The sequence below is a fragment of the Marmota monax genome, unplaced genomic scaffold (assembly GCF_021218885.2).
Source record: "Marmota monax isolate L192 unplaced genomic scaffold, Marmota_monax_Labrador192_F-V1.1 WCK01_AAM20220418_F8-fsc00036, whole genome shotgun sequence".
Classification (NCBI taxonomy): Eukaryota; Metazoa; Chordata; class Mammalia; order Rodentia; family Sciuridae; genus Marmota; species Marmota monax.
In genome coordinates this window covers 5,191,348-5,209,346 of record NW_026694491.1, presented here as the reverse complement: position 1 = coordinate 5,209,346, position 17,999 = coordinate 5,191,348, and the positions used below count along the sequence as shown (strand labels likewise).

At 41.7% G+C, this 17,999-nt stretch overlaps 1 protein-coding gene across 2 annotated transcripts in view; it reads right to left on the bottom strand.

The window, feature by feature from the left end:
* Positions 1 to 13,894, bottom strand: part of Tmcc3 (transmembrane and coiled-coil domain family 3) — a 262,003-nt gene extending 248,109 nt beyond the window's left edge. Inside the window, exon 1 of one of the 2 annotated variants that reach the window (XM_046419288.2) lies at positions 13,806 to 13,894. In XM_046419288.2, the coding sequence (XP_046275244.1) occupies positions 13,806 to 13,814 (9 nt within the window). In that variant the 5' untranslated portion in view covers positions 13,815 to 13,894. The remainder of the gene's footprint in view (positions 1 to 13,805) is intronic. The other variant, XM_046419286.2, reaches the window with a different exon arrangement.
* Positions 13,895 to 17,999: the final 4,105 nt, after the last annotated feature.

The following is a 17,999-nucleotide window of genomic DNA, read 5'->3' as shown; positions in this document are numbered from 1 at the left end:
TGCTAAATATGAAATAAAATACTGAACTCAGAATCATCTTAAATACACTGTCTTTGATACTGACCTTTAAAGTCATTATCCCTGCCTGAGTGTCCCAACAACTGAGATTATTCCTGTGGTTTCCTAGCCCAGAGCAGGGGCAAAAAGGGCTTCTGCACGTTCAATTCCATTATTACAATAATGGATGCCTAAAGAGAGGCAGCCAAGCATACTAATCCAGCAGGGCCCTCTGCATGGCTGTGTAGAGCCTCCTTTTACTGAGAAACGGGTAGCTCTACTCTATCAACAGATACCTCAAGCACTGTTGCCATTTTCCCAGAATCAATATTCAAAAATCAGATATGCAGCATAGAAAGCATAATTCAAAATATAATGGCAGGAGGGTAGCTCGTCGGAGTCCAGACAGTTGTAGTCCATTACCAGCAGCCTAATTTCTGCCATCTCTGAAGGCAACACAAATTATGAAACATTTGCTATTGTTGCACCAGTCAGCTAATTCAATTGTCAGAATATTTCAAACCCTGTAATTTGGATGGAAAAGAGAGGGAGACTAGCTCTTTTGAACTGCCTGTTGGACTATTCCATGTCACAGCTTGCTTAGGGGTGGAAATGAGACCCTCTCCATCAGGAAATTTATGTTTGTAAGTATCCTGGGAAGCCAAATAAGCTGTATAATGGTTTAGAATAAAAGTGACTGGGTGGTTTATTATTAACATTGCACAAATTCTAATTTGCAGTTTTATCCCACATATGGTTCAACTCTCATAGTATTTTACTCACATTTCAAACTCCACAAATTCCAGCCCTCTTTCTCAGTGTTTTTACCTAAACCCTCTGTGAATGACACTTTCTCGTTTCATGACATAACTAGTCCTTAGAGTCCAAGGTAATAAAGGATCCCTTATACCAAAGAACTCTGTGAGCTTGCTTCCCCAAGGAAGACTTGAATACACTTCAGTGAGCCAGTACACCACCTAATACTGGCTCATGTGAGGGGACATCACACTTCATTTCCCTGAGCCCCAGTCTCTACCCAAAAGTTGGGATTAATGCCACTACCTCAAATTTGGTTTTGACTCAGTAGATAAATTTACTTAAAAAGAAATCACTGAATTATACACTTTAAATGGCTCAATGTTATAATACCTAAATCATTCTTCAATAAAAGTGTCTAAATTTTTAATTTTAAAAATTCTTTTAGGAAGAAGTCATAGATAAGAAACCATCAGTGAATAAAAAGAGAGGAAAGCCTATAGAATGAGGAGCACAACTGTAACAATCAGGAAGACATGCTACTTGAGAAGAAAAGAACAGAAGGCTGAGGTAGATAAAGCAGGCTTGGCAAGAGCAATGTGAATGCATGGATGTACTGAGGAGTCCTGTCCTGCTTCAACTCTCACCTTCCCAAATCCCCAACACCACAAGTCCTCTCCCTTGCCCTACAAACTTCATCACCTTTCACATGACCTGCACTTTGGATACATTTTTGACAGTGTACCCATCACACCCCATGGTAACTATTTGTTTAAATGTCTGCTCCTCATTGAAGTGTGAGTTCCTGGAGCTCAAGGGCTGCACATTTTGGTAATTCTAGTCCCCAACTCAGCCCAAGGGCTCAAAAATGTTAGGTGAATGGGGGCTGGGGCTCAGCAGTAGTGTGCTCGCTGGCACAAACGAGACCCTAGGTTGGATCTTCAGCACCACATAAATATAAATAAAGAAATAAAAAGGTATTGTGGGCTGGGTTGTGGCTCAGCAGCAGAGCACTCATCTAGCAACTACACCTAAAAAATAAATATGAAAAAAGGGTATTCTGTCCAATTACAACTAAACAAATAAAATATTTTTAAAAAATGTTAGATGAATGAATGAATAAAGACTGCTAGCTCCAAAAGGGGATAGTTTTGAAGAGCCAATTAAGCATATATGCCTACATGCAAAATATGTGATCTGTATTAGCACAACATCTTGCACAATGCAAGCATTAAGCAAATGGCGGTTCTCTATTACCAAACATGCCAAGAACTATGCTACAGAAAGAAAGCCTTTGGTGGGGGTGGGAGGGTATAGAGTTACTAGGGGCTGAAGTCAAGGGAGCTCTTCCATTGAGCTACACCCAGTCCTTATTTTTTGAGACAGAACCTAGCTCAGTTGCTGAGGCTAGCCTCAAACCTGCAATCATCCTGCCTCAAGCCTCCTGAGTCGCTGGGATTACAGCCACAGCGCCTAAGAAGTCTATTTTAAAGTAATATAATCTATGAAATAAAGATGTTCAAAAGCATGGAAAACAAGTAAACCTAATTTTAGATGATCCTCTGCCCTATCTCCCAGGCTTAAGGGCCCAGATTTTGGCCAGCCTTCAAAAGACCTCACAGAACTATCTACAATTGTAACAGAATCCTGCATGGGCTTGCAGGCTTGTATCCACACTGTGCAGCAGTTGTTGGGTTTAACTGAGGATTAATTCAAGATCCTAGTATAAATGAGTAGGGACAAGAAGTAACAGAGCAATGAAAAATAGAAGCAAAAGACAGTTATTCTTAACACTCTCCTTCACCCCAAAGTAAAATACCATGCAGCATGTCAGGGGACTGTTAGACTACTTATTTAGCTGGTCTCAGATGGAATCCCTTCAATAGATCAATAGACATTTACTGAGTTCCTACTACTGCTTTAGATGCTAGATACTTCAATGAACAAAATATTTAAACATGCTCAAGAAAGGTAAGAGTGGTTCTGCTGATCTAATTTAGGACTTAGTTACAACTAAGAACTGAATAAAGAGCACAGAGCCACGTGCAGTGGTGCAGAACTGTAATGACAGAGATTCGGGAGGCTGACACAGGAAGATCTAAAGTTCAAGACCAGCCTCAGCAACTTAGCAAGACTCTTAGCAACTTAGCAAGGCCCAGTCTTGCTAAACAAACAATATATACAAAAAATTTTTAAAAATTAAGTAAAAAGGACTGGGGATACAGTTCAGTGGTAAAGGACCACAGGTTCAATCCCCAATACCAAAATACACATACATACACACATACACAAACACACACACACACACACACACACACTTTCTTCTTTTTTTTTTTTAACTTAATTTTGTTTGTTTATTTTTATGTGGTGCTGAGGATCAAACCCAGGGCCCTGCACATGCTAGGCAAGCGCTCTACCAATAAGCCACAACCTCAGCCCACATACACACACTTTCCATATATAAAAATTTAATATATGACAAGGGTGGCATTGCACATTAGTAGAGAGGGATGAATAATCAAGTGTTACTAGAATAACTGGTTATTGATACAGAAAGAAACCTGAACCCCTAAATTTATTTCTAAGAGTATTAGTTCAAAATAGTAAAATATTAAAGCTGAAACTTTGACTCTTATTAAAAAACAGGTGATTATCTTTAGTCTGTGGGAATGGGATGATTCCCTATGAAACCTCCGCCGAAAACTAAAACATAAACATTAAAAATTCTCTCTCTCTCTCTCTCAAAAAGAATAAATTGATATCGTCAAATACATGAATGTATTGCCACTCAGTGAGAGAATGATAACCCCAAAGAGAAATGGTCAAAAATTTATGAACAGAAGAGAAAACTCAAAAATGAATCCATTAAATATGTCCAGCCCATACTAGTAGAATCACAAAAGCATAGTGAGATGTCATATCCATAAGATTTGTAAAAAAGTTTAAAATCTAATAGTACCCAGTAGTAATTTCTTGGAGAAAAATACAGCAACATCTAACAGCACTGACAGTGTGCTTATCCTATCACCAGCCACTCTATCCCAAAATGCCTTACCACTGACATACAAGTAGGTTAAAAAAAAAGAAACATAGCAACACTACTTAAAACCATCTAAATATGTGGCAAAAAGAGAAAGAATAACTTACCAGGTATTCCATTACACAAATATATTTAACTCTAAAAATGTGTGATTAGCTACTGGTATCAAGTGGACAAACGTATATATAATGCTGAGTAAGAAATCAAGTTTCAAAAGAATACATACATACTTGAGTCACAACATACGTATATGTACATATATGTTATGACATATAGACATGCAAAACACCAGTATATATATCATTTAAAGACGAATAATATGCATAATAAAAATATAGTGAATGATAATATGTAGTGAAAGATACATATGTGTAGTATATGTAGTGAAAGTATTTAAATGCACAAATGTGTTAAATTCAGAATAGTGACTACCTCTGGAAGAGGGTACTCAGAGTTCCTTCTCTATTAAAGTTCTGTTTATTGGAGTATTTTATTAATGACAGTGGTATGCACATATCTTAAGTGTACAGTTAGAGAGGTTTTGTTTCTGTTTGTTTTTTTGTTTGTTTGTTTTTGAGCACTGGAGATAGAACTCAGGGGCACTCAGCCACTGAGGCTGGCTCTGAACTCACGATCCTCCTGCCTCAGCCTCCCAAGTGGTTGGGATTACAAGCATGCACCACCAGGCCTGGCCCACAGTTAGAGTCTTGACCAACATATAAATGCATATAAACCAGTTACAAGAAGTCAAAACATTTTTTATCACCCTAGAAAGTTTCCTCATGCCCCTTGCTCATCAATCCTTCCCCAGAAACCACTGTTTGGATTTTGATGTTAAACATAACTTGGTATTCCCCACTCTAGAACTTGTCATTAATGGAATCACACAGTGTGCATCTTTTGTATCTGGATTGAGATCCATCCACATACATGCACATATAGTGAGTAGTCTGTTCCTTTTTATAGCTGAGTATATTACATTTTATAAATACACATCAGTTTATTCCGTTTTGGGGGGGGGTCTTGTTTTTTTTTCTCATTTTTTTTTACTTTTAAGTTGTGTAGGGTACACAGAACATGGCTATCAATTTTTTTTTTCTTTTTTGGCAGTGCTGGGGATCAAACACAGGACTCTACTGAGTCACAATCCCAGCCTCTTTACTCTTTTTATAATCTAAATATTCCCTTTTTTAAAGTGTATGCCTCTAAGTGCTAGAGATTTTCTAGGACTACACACAGAGGTGAAATAGCAGAGTTGTAGATTGTGCGTGTTGTCAAGTCTACTAGATATTGCAGGTTCCAGTTTTGGGTTATATGTCTTCTGAATCAGCACCTCAGAAAATATTGCCTGGGAATCTCATTTTAATAAGCTCCCAAAAGATTCTGCTGTATAACAGGTTGTTTAAATCACTGCTTATAAGTTCTCTAGGTGGCTTTCTATAACCCCAATGGCTTCAACTGTTATCACCTATATGCCAGTAACTCTTAAGTTTATAATTTTTTGACAGGATTAAATCCAGGGGTACCTTACTACTGAGCTACATCTCCAGAACCTTTTATTTTTAGACAGAGTCTCACTCAGTTGCTGAGGGTCTAGCTAAATTTTTGAGGCTGGCCTCAAACTTACAATCTTCCTGCCTCAGTCTCCCAAATCACTGGGATTACAGACATGTGTCATCATGCCCAGATGTAAGTTTATAAATTTAAATACAACTTCTAAGCTGCAGACCTCAAAAACCATCTGGCTACCCAAAGGACTTGAGGAATCTTTAACTCAAAGTATATAAAACAGAAGCAACCTGTCCAATGCCATCACTTGATTTTTCTTCCAGTGTTTTAGGTCTCAGTTCATGTCACCACCACACACTCAGTCTCCTTCAGCTAGAAACCTGAGAGTCAGCTGATCTTCACCACTCTCCTCCCTTTCCCTCCACATCCTATCAGACACTAAGTACTTTTGATTCTACTGCCAAAGCACCTCTTGAATAGAACACACTTCTGCATTCTCCTAACCATCTCCCTTGTTAGGCCTCTGGTGACTGTAACACCTCCTAACTGGTCTTCCACCTCCAGTCTTGCCCCTCCAATCCATTCTATATCTAGTAGCCAAAGAACACTCTGGAAACAAATATCTGATTTTCAAAACTCTGCTGAAATATTCTTTCACTGCCCCATGACACTTCATAGCACAACTCACATGGCCATTCCTGACCTGGATAGCCTCACTCTGCCTTTCCAGACATTCCAACCTCAACTCTTGCCCTTGCATCTTTGTCCTTGACCCATGTTTCCAGCCACTCCAAATGTACCTGACTTCCTTAAATGTGCTACTGTTCCCTTCCCTTTTGCATATGCTGTTGGCTCTACCTGTAATACTGTCTTCCTCCCTTTTCTCTGGCTGTCCTTTCAGCCTTCAAGTCTCAACCATTGCCTCATTCTATAAGGCTTATGAACTACCCTGACGAGGCAAAGAAGTCCCACCATAAGGAACTTTAGTACTTTATTTACTAGTACTTTACTAGTACTTTATTCTTCCTTTGCAGTAGTATGAACCACAATTCACAGTACTATTTACCTATCTTTGGGAGAGACGGCAAACTCCACGGGATAAGGGCCATGCAGAACTCACCCACAATGGATTCCTGGAACATAACAGGAGGGTAATTTTATTTTTTTTTTAATTTTAATATTTATTTTTTTTTTTAGTTTTCGGCGGACACAACATCTTTGTACGTGGTGCTGAGGATCGAACCTGGGCCGCATGCATGCCAGGCGAGCACACTACTGCTTGAGCCACATCCCCAGCCCAGGAGGAGGGTCATTTTAAATGTTTGATGTTTGATGAGTCTTGCCCTATTACCTTTATTCTACATGCCAATAATGCGTATATAGCAGTCTTAGAGTTCCTTCAACTGGAGATATGCACAATTCTAAATGCAGAGTGTTATACGTTTTCTGCAGTGTCCACATTTTATTCTTCTACAGCTCTGGCAAACAGTGTCTCTGCCAAGGGTGGCAAGACTTAGAACTAGCCAGCTTGACTGCGAACCTTTAAAAAAGAAAAAAAAAAAAAAAGCCCCATGTATTTTTCAACAGTGTCTCACCTCAGTTACAAGGGAGGCATAATGCCTGAAATCTTGTTAGGATTACAATGATTGAAGTGAAAAGGCTCTTGGCAAAAGGATTGGAAGTTTATATTTTCTGTGTGCTGGGATTTTCAGTCTAAATCACAGCTGGGTATACTCAGCCGCTGCCAAGGATGGAGGACACATGTAAGTTCATCAACCGTTTACCCAGAGGAGAAGCTATCAATTTTACATACCCTCCTTCCATCCCTTTTTTTTTTCTTTTCTTTTTAGCCTAAACATTAAGAGCACAGACTCTGATGCCAGAAGCCTGGTTTTACAACCTCTGCTACATCAATTCTTAGCTGTCATATGTTGGGTCAATTACTTAGCATTCAGTGACAAGCTTCCTCATTTGAAAATGGGAATAAAAAAGCACCCATTTCATGGGTTTATTGTGAGAATGAAATGATTAATTACATGTAAGACAGGGCACCTAGAGCTCAGAAACATTACCTTTTCTTATAATTAGACATACTAGGCTGGTAGGAATGGGTCTGGAGAAGAAGGGATGTGAAACATAACAGAGAAAACAGAAGCAAAGTAATCTGCTATGCAATAATAACTGAGCACTTTCTAAGATCATCACCAGGACCTCAAAAAATGCTTGACCTCAGGTCAAGCAGTCCAATCACAGCTAGTCAAGAGCAGCGACGAATTCAACCCAGGCAGGACTTCCTCCAGAGATCAAGTCTGAAACCACTAAGAAACCCTGTCTTCCATCTTTGAAACTGCCCCTTTGGGAAATGGAATTCCCAAAGTATAAGGGAGAAAGTGAACCAAAAGGATGTAAGGAAGAAAGTATAAACAAAATAAGGGCAGACTCACCTATTTTCACAATTTTAAAGAGGTAAAATGACAGGTTTCCCTTCATCATCTCTTCGCAGTCATCAAAGAGCCTGCTGTCTTTGTGGTCACTTTACTTTGAATCCAGTAGGCCAGGTTAAAATAAAAATCACTGCTACAGACTTCAACAGACTGACAGATCCTTCTCAACCCAGTCGGACGGATTCAAATGTGAAACAGAAATGCCAGACATGAAATAGAAGGCTGCCTAGGGTAACAAGACGTGCAGAGGTGCTCTGGAGTCAAACTGACAAAGGATTCAAAGCCTAGCTTGGCTCTGTCACACCAGAAAAGAGACATGACCTTCCTGAGAGCTTTCTTCATCTGTAAAATGGGAATAGGAACATTTGCCTCTCCCTAGATAAACCACTTTGATACCTTCCCAAGAGGAACAGGGAGACAGGCACTTCATACTGGTAGAAGCAGAAATTAGTTCAATCTCTTTAGAGGCATTTTGGCAATCTCTCTCCCCATCTCCTTCAATTCAGCAAACTTACCTAGCACTTAAAACATGCCAGGCAGGCTGGGGTTGTGGCTCAATGGTTGAGTGCTTGCCTTGCATGCATGAGGCACTAGGTTCAATCCTCAGCACCATATAAAATAAGTAAATAAAGGTATTGTGTTCATCTACAACCAAAAACAAAACAAAACAAAACAAAAATTAAAAATAAAAATAAAACATGCCAGGCACTACACTAGGCACTTGACAAATATTAACTTGTTCCATTCTTATAGTAGATTGTTTGTAAAAATAAGCAGGATGACTCCCGCCTCCTTTCAATGTATCCTTGTTCTTGGAGAGTCCCTCCCCTCCCACAGACTCTAAGCTTGGCCTCTGACTTGGTTTGGGATAACAGCAAATGCAACTCAGCAAAGTCTTGAAATGTGTTCATGCTTTGACCTCTTATGCTGCTGTACAGAACCCTGAGACCACCATGTGAAGAAGCCTGAGAAAGTCCAAAGAGCATGAGAAAGCACGTGCTATCCCAAATTAGATCCTCAAAGACCAACTCCTCTGTAATCATCAGACTTGAGAGAGGCTATCCTATACCATCCAGCTACCAGCTGACCACAGAAACATAAAAGAATCCAGCAGAGACCCCTGGGTGAGCTCAGACTACCAAGCCAACTCACAGTTGTGAATTAAGTAAAGTAGTTACTGTTTTAAGCAACTAAGTTTTGGGGTGATTTGTTATGAAATACAAACTGATATACTCCTATTAGGTAGTAATTATGTTAACTACCATTTTGCAAAAACGCAACTGAGACAAAGAGGGGCTAAACTACTTGCACAGGTTGTAAACAGCAGAGCCAAGACTGAACCCTGGGCAATTAGTGCTCTTAATCCCTACATGATACTGCTTTTTAAAAAGTTTTCATATCACTTGACTCAGAAATTCCACCACTTGACTCAGAAATTCCACCGTAATTTAATCATATAGACATACTCACACACATGCAACATCAGATATGTATAAGTTTATTTACTGTAGTATTATTAATAACAAGACATCAGAAACAAGCAATTTTAGTATTACATATCCATACAAAAAGTATCCCATATGCAACTATGAAAAAAGCAAGTAGACCTATAAATTCTTTTGTTGCAAGGTTCAGAAGAGTGTAGTTATATGCTACCATGTGCATAAAAAAAGGGAAAAAAGTATAAACATAATTGCATATACAGAACATACATACATATAAAATTTTTGGAAGGACACAAGAAATGGACTGAACATCAATTACACTGGGGAAGGAAACCACTGCAACAGAATAAGAGACACAATTTTCACTGTAAACCTTTTAATATCTTTGAAATCTTAAGTTGTGTAATATATCTCTATTAATTTTTTACTCAAAAGGTTATGAAAATGAAGGGAGAAAGTAGTAGATGATGGCACAAAGAAAGCATTCACTAAATAGTAGCTACTATTATATTTTTCCACATCTGATTTCTAACTCTTAACAAAAATAAGGCTTTGTTTGGTGCGTTTGTGGGAGGGGTGTAGTACTGGAGATCAAATTCAGGGGCTCTGACACTGAGCTATACATACTCACAGTCCTTTTTTCTTTGAGACAGGATCTCACTAGGGTGCCCAGAGTGGCCTTGAATTTGCCATCCTCATCCTCCTGCCTCAGCTTTCTGAGCAGCCAGAATTACAGGCGTGCACCACCATGCCCAGTTAACACAAGTTTTTTTTAAAGCAACCAATGCTCTTGAATTCCTGGCTCTGCATAGGAGAGAGCTAATTTTGTATTCAAAAAATAAGGAATAAACCATTAGCTTGCAGTGTTCATGACATAAGGGTCAAAGCACTGTCAGCTTCTTAGAACATTCGGGTTGCTACAACAACATACCACAGACTGGGTAGCTTATAAACAATAGAAGTGCATTTCTAACAGTGTGGTAGCTGGGAAGTCCAGGATGGAGGCCCTGGCAGATTCAATGCCTGCTAAGGGCCTGCTGTCTGGTTCATAAGTGCCTTCTCCCTATGACATCACCTGGGTAGATGGAGGAAGCTCCATGGGGCATCTTTTATAAGAGCACTAAGCCTCAGGGTTCTGCCCTCATGAACTAATCACCTCCCAAAGGTCCCACCTCTTGAGGGCCTCTTGTAGGTCAGAAATTCAACATATGAGCATGGGGTGGGGGACACAAACCATAGCACCACTATCAGAGAAACCCAATCACTGGGTATTTTCTATCCTTCATTCTAATAGCAAATCTGCTCTCTTTCTATAGTTATACTGATCTACCACAGGTGAAAGATTGCCACATGATTAACCAAACTGTTAAATTATCTGCTTCTCCAGAACCAGGAATGGTCTGTGGCAGGGAAAAAAGTTTGTAAGCAGTGGAACATAATGTCAAGAACCAGAGCTTTGGAGTCAGGCAAAGCTGGGTACAAATTCTAGCTATGGTGGCACACGCCTACAATCCCACAGGCTTGGGAGGCTGAAACAGGAGGATTGTGAGTTCATCAAAATGGAGGTGCTCAACAACTCAGTGACACCCTATCTCTAAATAAAATACAAAATAGGGCTGGGGATGTGGCTTAGTGACCCTATATTCAATCCCCAGTATCCCCCCCCAAAAAAAAAAAAAATTAGCTCCAACATTCAGCTGAGTGGCCTAGAGCAACACACTCAACCTTTCTGAGCTTACTATCTCACTGTAAAGTGTGATACCAGTTGCCATTTCACAGGACTCTTATTAATGTATGTACCAAAGAACAAGATATGCAATAAATGTACACTGAAAGCTACTTTTATTATCATTTAGAGCTGAGGTCCAGCCACTTTCTTCTCTTTTTCTTTCTCTAACACACACACACACACCAACAATTAACAACCTTAGGATTCCCATCTCTCTTTCCTCTCCCATCAACAAGTTCAGAGGACTCTCTACATCTCTCCATAACCCCTGCACACAAAGATGGTTTCCCTTCTCCACCCCCATCCCATTCCATAATCCATTCTACACACAACAGCCACAGGAACATTTAAAAAAAAAAAAAAAAAAAAGATCACACCACTCCATTCTTCCGCTTAAAATTCTCTAAATTACATCCCTATACACTTAGCTGAAATCCAGATTTCTTACCATGGCTAACATGGCCCTCCACCTCTCTCCAACCTCCACTCCTACACATTTTATTGTGCTCCAGCCCTGGTGTCCTCATTCTGCTTCTCACACAGACTCACCTGCTCCTGCCTCAGAGCCTTTACATCTAGAACACTCTTTCCCAAACCTGCACAAAGCTGACTTCATTTCACCAAGGAGCCCACAGTTAAAATGCCAACTCCTCAAAAATGTCTTCCCTGGCCACACAACTAAAAGACTTCCCTCCCTAACTCACTCTCCATTGCATTATCATCTTGCTTCATTTTCTTAGCAGCACTCAACACGAAGATTATTTGTTTTTGTGTACACCTTAATTATCTAATTTCTCTTCTAGAATGCAGTCTCCAAGAGAACAAGGCTCTTGGTTGTCATGCTCCCCACCGTGCAAACTTAGAGCTTAAAACACTGTCTGTCTGTAGTAGGTACTTGATATATGTCCTGTGGTGAGTGGTGATTTAAAATGCAGATTATAGGGCTAGGTTGTGGCTCAGCAGTAGAGTGCTCGCCTAGCACATGCGAGGCCCTGGGTTCGATCCTCAGCACCACATAAAAATAAAGATATAAAGAATTAAATAAATAAATTAAATTAAATTAAATGCAGATTACTGAGCTACAGTCCCAGAGATTCCTATTCAAAAGGCAAAAAGTATGGTCCAGGAATGCACATTTGTGAAAGCATCCATCTCAAGGCAGGTACTATGCAAATCATAGATTAAGACACTCTGGTCAATGCCCTCTATCTCCAGATGTTGATGCTCCCTCTAACACGCACAATTTAGGCCTACAGATCCCATCTCTGCCTCCTTCCTTAATTACATTGGTGGCAATGGAGTAAAAGGACATTACTGACCCCTGAATTTGGAGTTCAAACAAATAATCCCATCAAGGCCAGTTTCCATTTCCACTGTTCCACCAATGTCAGGCATGCCAAATAGCTGGGCAACCTGGCTGGAATCCTGTTCACCCCAGAAACACCTGAGAAGATTTGGACTCATTCCAAAGGTAAGTCAGGTAAATTTCCATATCAGCTCAACAGCCTTTCCAGAGGAAATTGGGATCAATTCCTACTTGCTCTCTACACCCTCCAAATATCTATCAATGTCTCTGTGTCTCTGTGTCTCTGTATCTCTCTCTCTCTCTCTCTCTCTCTCTCACACACACACACACACACACACACACACAAAGATTTAATTCCATGCACCAACAAAAAGACCTGAGTTCCTTTTGAAGCAACCCAGCAACTTCGAGGCAGAAATGGTTGGAAGGACTGCTTCAGGTGACCAAAATAATAAGCAAATGCAAACCTTACACATGCAAAGCCCAAACTCCAAATAAAATAAATGAATGGGCTCTGTCTGGGAAACAGTCTTACTCCGTTTTTCCCATTGCTTCTCAGTCTTGCATCTTCAGGAAACACCCACCCACCCCTAGGTTAGCATCTAAACTCATCAGAGTTGGCCCTCAGTCCTTCAAGAGAGTGCTGAGTAGCCTTCCTTAAGTTTCTTTCATGCCCCTTCCACACTATAAGTGCCAATATCTTGCATCTGATTAAGTGTCCACCCCAAAGTTAAAATCCAACAGGACTGGTAACCTCCGAAGGCACTAACACCTTATGTAAATTAGCTGGCCCAGAGAGGTAAGATGCAGCTGCACTAGGCCCTGCGTGCTCCCAGGCTGTCCTTAAGGTGGACTAAACCCCGCAGCTGAACCTTTTATTTTCGTTTTCCCACTGAGAACTCCGGCTGCAAGTGAGGGCGAGCGCAGGGCCCCTCACACCTGCTGCAGGGAAGTGGCGGCTGCACCCCAGGGCCATCCCCCAGCCACGTGCCGGGCCCCCCTCGGGAACTCCGCTCGAGTTAGCCGCTCGCTGCGCCCAAAGAGTCTCAGGAGGACATTCCTGGAGGCGACCCGCGAGGACCCCCCAGTCTACACCCACCGTCCCCGCCCCCGGCCGGTCCTCCTGACCTTCTTGGGCTTACCCTTCCCACCCGCCCCCTCTGGGTAGGCGCCAAGGGAGGCCAAGAGACGCCCGCAAAGTTTCCGAGGTTTCCCAGGAAAAAGCGGGGTGCGGAGCAGCAGCACGCAGGCTCTAAACAGACAGAGGTGCGTGAGAAGAACCGAGGAAAGGGCTCCTAGAAGCCGGAGGCGCGGCATGGGCGCACTAACCCCGGCCTCGATGGCCAAGGCACGGGCGCGACCGAGGCGGGAGGCCCCCCCGGGGGCCACCTCTCTCCCACGCCGTCCCTGGGGTGCCCGCTTCCCGCCGGCGTGGGGCCCCGCGCGACCCCGCCTCGCCCTCAGCCCTTCCCGCCGGCTTCCCTGCGAGCTCTCCCGCCGGCGGGCGGGGAGGGACGCGCTCCAACGGGCCGACCGCTCGCCACCTGCCCCTCGCGCGTGTCTGCTACGGCGCACTCACCCTCCGCATGGTGCCGGGACGTCCGGGTCGGGCGCGGCGGCGACGCGGACGAGAGGAACAGGCGGGCGGCGGCGGCGGGCGGCCGGTCCGGAGCTCCGCGCTCCTCCGCGCGCACACGCGTGCGCCGCGGCCGCCGAGCGGGCAGGGGCGGGGCGGGCGGGGGCGCGCAGGGGCTGCGGCGGCGGCGCGGGGCCGGGACCCTGCGCTCCCTTCTCCGGGGGCCCAGCCCTTCTTTCCTCTCCCTCGAGTTTCCGCTGCACCTGGGTTCCCCGAGGCCCGCACCGCTGAGCCCTAAAAAGTTTAGAGCTGAACGTTGGGCCCAGCTGTGGGGAGCCAAGTTTGAGGAGCGAGAGGCACCGGCTCAGAGCCAAGGTGGGACTTCTCAGCACCTCCAGAGAACTTTCCCCCGCTGGAGGAGAAAGTGGCCCGCCCATCAATGCCCGTCCCTACTCTGAAGATTCTGCGATTGTGTTTTGGAAGTCCTGAGCATTCGTAAGGTTTTGGGGGATAGGTTGGGGTGAGAGTTAATCCCGAATTGACCCAGGGCAGGAGGAAAGAATCACACGAAACAGACAAGTTGTTCCCTTTAAGCAAAAGCTCTCAGCAGAAAAGGGGCCCGCACCTCCATTCCTGCAAAACCCACAGGTCTGTCTGGCAAATCCTGCGTGCGGAAGATTTCTCATCACAAACGCCTCCCCACCCCCATCCAACTCCTCTAACCACGTGGAAAGTTCATCCCCAAATGCTAATGCTTTTGGAGGAAAGAAGATGCTGGAGTTGGGGGATATACTCTTGCTGGTCATGTAAACGCTACACATTTTTGAGCTAGGAGAGTCTAGGATCCAAATCCACAAGAAAAAGGGCAGGATGGTGAGTGAGAGTCTTCGGGAAGAAACCTGCCCCTTCTCTGCTTTGAGTGCTGAACAAAGTAACGCAAAGGGCGCAGAATTCAAGGCAGTCTGGATTCTGTGTAGGAAAATATACAAATAAATATAAACATCCATCCTTGTTTGCCAAAAGATCCTTTGTAATGAATATAAGGACGCTTGCCTTTCAAAGCCGGCTGTGACAGATTAGCAGGCAGACAGCAGTGGGCTTGTTAAACACCGAGCGAAGGCTTGGTAAACACTTCTAATGAAAGCCTCAGCTTTTGCATTACCTGGCTGCCAATTATTCTGGCTGATCAGCATTTATCACCACTGTCAAAGAAATACCGTTATGATTTTCCAACATTGATAAAGAGTCAGCAGCACTACAGAGACCATAGTATTACACGAAATGAGTACCTATGGTCTAATGAATAAAAACTTCTTGTCTGGATTTCTTTTTGGTGTCTAATAGCACAGATAAGGGGAGGAGCGACTGATATGGGGGAGGGCGATAAAGAAAGAAAATTAATAAAGCCTGCTATATCCCTTTTTACTTTCTTTTATGATCTGCCTACAGTGGGTTTATTCCTCCCTTGATATGAATCTTAGGATTTTTATTTGGTGTTTTGCCTGTGGGAGAATAATAACAACATTTCTAAGTGTATTTACTTTTTTAAATTTTTTTTAGTTGTAGGTGGACACAATAACCTTTATTTTATTTTTATATGGTGCTAAGAATCAAACCCAGTGCCTTGTGAGTGCTAAGTGAACACTCTACTGCTGAGCCACAACCCCAGCCCTAAGTGTATTTACTTTTGAGTTGTGTGCTTTACTTGTGTTATCACTTGCAACCCACACAACGTATGAAGTATATCTATTATGATTTTATGTTTTTTTCAGAGGAAGATACTGAGGCTCGGAGATGATAGGTAATTTGTCCAAGGTTGCACAGCTTGTTATTGGCACAGCCTAGGTTTCAACTCAGGCAGCCCACTCACCTAATGCTATGCTTTGCTCCCCTACAATGCTGTTTCTTATCAAAGTACAGCCGTAGAGAGATATTACTGGAGGTAAAAACACAAGCCTTTGTAGATCAGAACAGTCATTTCCCATCTCTGGGACTGAGTTTCCTCATCTGTAAAATGAAAACTTGGACTAAATAGATGCATTAAGGGCCTGTCCAGAAGTTTAAGTTCAAGATTTACAGTGTATTTTGTGCTTAGCTCTGTGGAAAGTCAACTTGGAGAAAAAAATGCTTGTTACTTCATTGGTTTATATAATGTCTTCCAAAAGCCCCTTGTTTTAACCCCAGTTTATGCTATTTTCTACAACACTGCCCTTCTCCTCCTTAACTAACATTCTTTGATTTGTAAATGCAGCACCTAATCTAATTGATAGTAATTTCTATCAATTAGAAATTACTATCAATTAGATTAAAGACACAGTAAGACCCCTGGGTTTTTTTGGGGGGTGGGGGATCACTTTCAATTGAGCAATTGTTAGTGTAATCTTCAAACATTAGCCTAAATAATTTTTAAACTTTCTTCAGAAACAAAAACAATTATTCAACTATACCAAATAAATGTCAGACAACACATCAGTTGCTATTGGAATACATTCACACTGTCCATCTAGGGAAATTCTCATGTTTCCAATGCCATTACTAACATGAAAAACTAATTTAAAAGTAAAACTAGATTGAATCAGATTTTCCTTTGGGGAACAGGCACGGGGAGGGGCCTTTGTTTCATATGTTTTAAGAATCTCCCATGTTTTAATGATAGTTTTCTCTGTTTCGTGCTATCATACCCCTATTAGCCTTTTAAATTCAGATATGTTGTTTCCTTGAAACCCCCTAATTTTTAAGAACATGGTGTGTTTGTTCCTTTTTTAGTTGTGTAATAGTATCTCCACTTGTTGCAAACAGTGATCTTCAAGCTATTGATCTTCAGATTAGATTCATAGGTCGCCATCTTTGATGCTATAGGATGTGGATGTGTACTATTATCAGCAAGTCAACCTAATTTATTTCATTAGTTATAAATGTAGATAGACATTTGAAATAAAGTTGAGCAAATGGAACCAGTTTATAATCTCACATAAACAGTAAAAGAAAAATGAATAAGTTGTTCAGCTGTTTGTTGATAAGAAATATAACCAATTAGCATAATTTCTTACCAGTTTGTTATCCTCCATTTAGAAATGCATTAGTAATGAAATATTGTTTATCTCTGCCATTTAAATTAGAATCATTCAGAAGGGATCTATTAATACCAACTATGGTGGGAGATGGAAATACATTAATGGTTGAATCAATTTATGTTTCCCTGAAACAGATCAAGAATAATTTCAAGGAATGTTTATCACAGCTACATGTATTGAGCACTTTTATGTTCTAGGCACTACGACAAGCCATTTTACATGTATCTGTTTCATCTTCCAAAACCCTACAAGATAGCTGTTAGTATTTCCTCTATAAAGGATGTATGAAAGATTTAGCAACTAAGATGCATCAATCTTAAATAACTTGCCAAAGGTTGCATGGATCTAACCCAAATCTGTCTGACTCCAGAGCCCAAGAGATTAACCAATGACAGATGAATGATGATATATCACAGACTCTTCTCACTCTGAAATTTCTTCAAAGCAATGGAAATATGAGCCAAGAATTTTATATCCAGTAAAACTGACTTTCAGGAATTATTCTAAAATAGAATGAGCTAAGAAGGGGTCCTTAAAGAAGATGAATCCTTAGCTTGAAAAGACTTACAAGGTTAGAACTAGATGAGTGAAGAATATTTTTCATAAAGAAATGAGCAACAATGTGGAGGTGGTTACAGCAGAAGACAGCTCTGAGGTGCTCCTGAGACACATGATTAGTAAGGTAAGCCCATTAATGAGGGGCTGGAGATGCTCAGCAGAGGACCATTGTACACATTCCCTACATTTTTAGTGATATATCACAGTTCTCAAAGATATTATGGTCACTTATTTTGGTGTAGAAAATCCATATGACTGCTATGCCATTTCTTTTCCTCTTGCCCTTGTCAAGGGGCCTGTTTGACTTCCCTGAACCACAATTCAGGGGCTGGGCACTCCATCAGTCCTTTTTTGTGGGAGGGGATTGAAGAAGCAGGGTGGAGTAGAAAGAGCTTACCTACAGCTGATGTGGCATTTGTCAGAGAATTGTGGTTCTGCTCTCTCCTCTGAAGGTCTGTGCCATGGTTTGCCCCTTAATGGATATTTTTAAAAGACAAAACTCACCTACATTCTATCCCAACAATGTTCACATACTTATTTCCATACTGTTTCCTAGTCTTTGTCT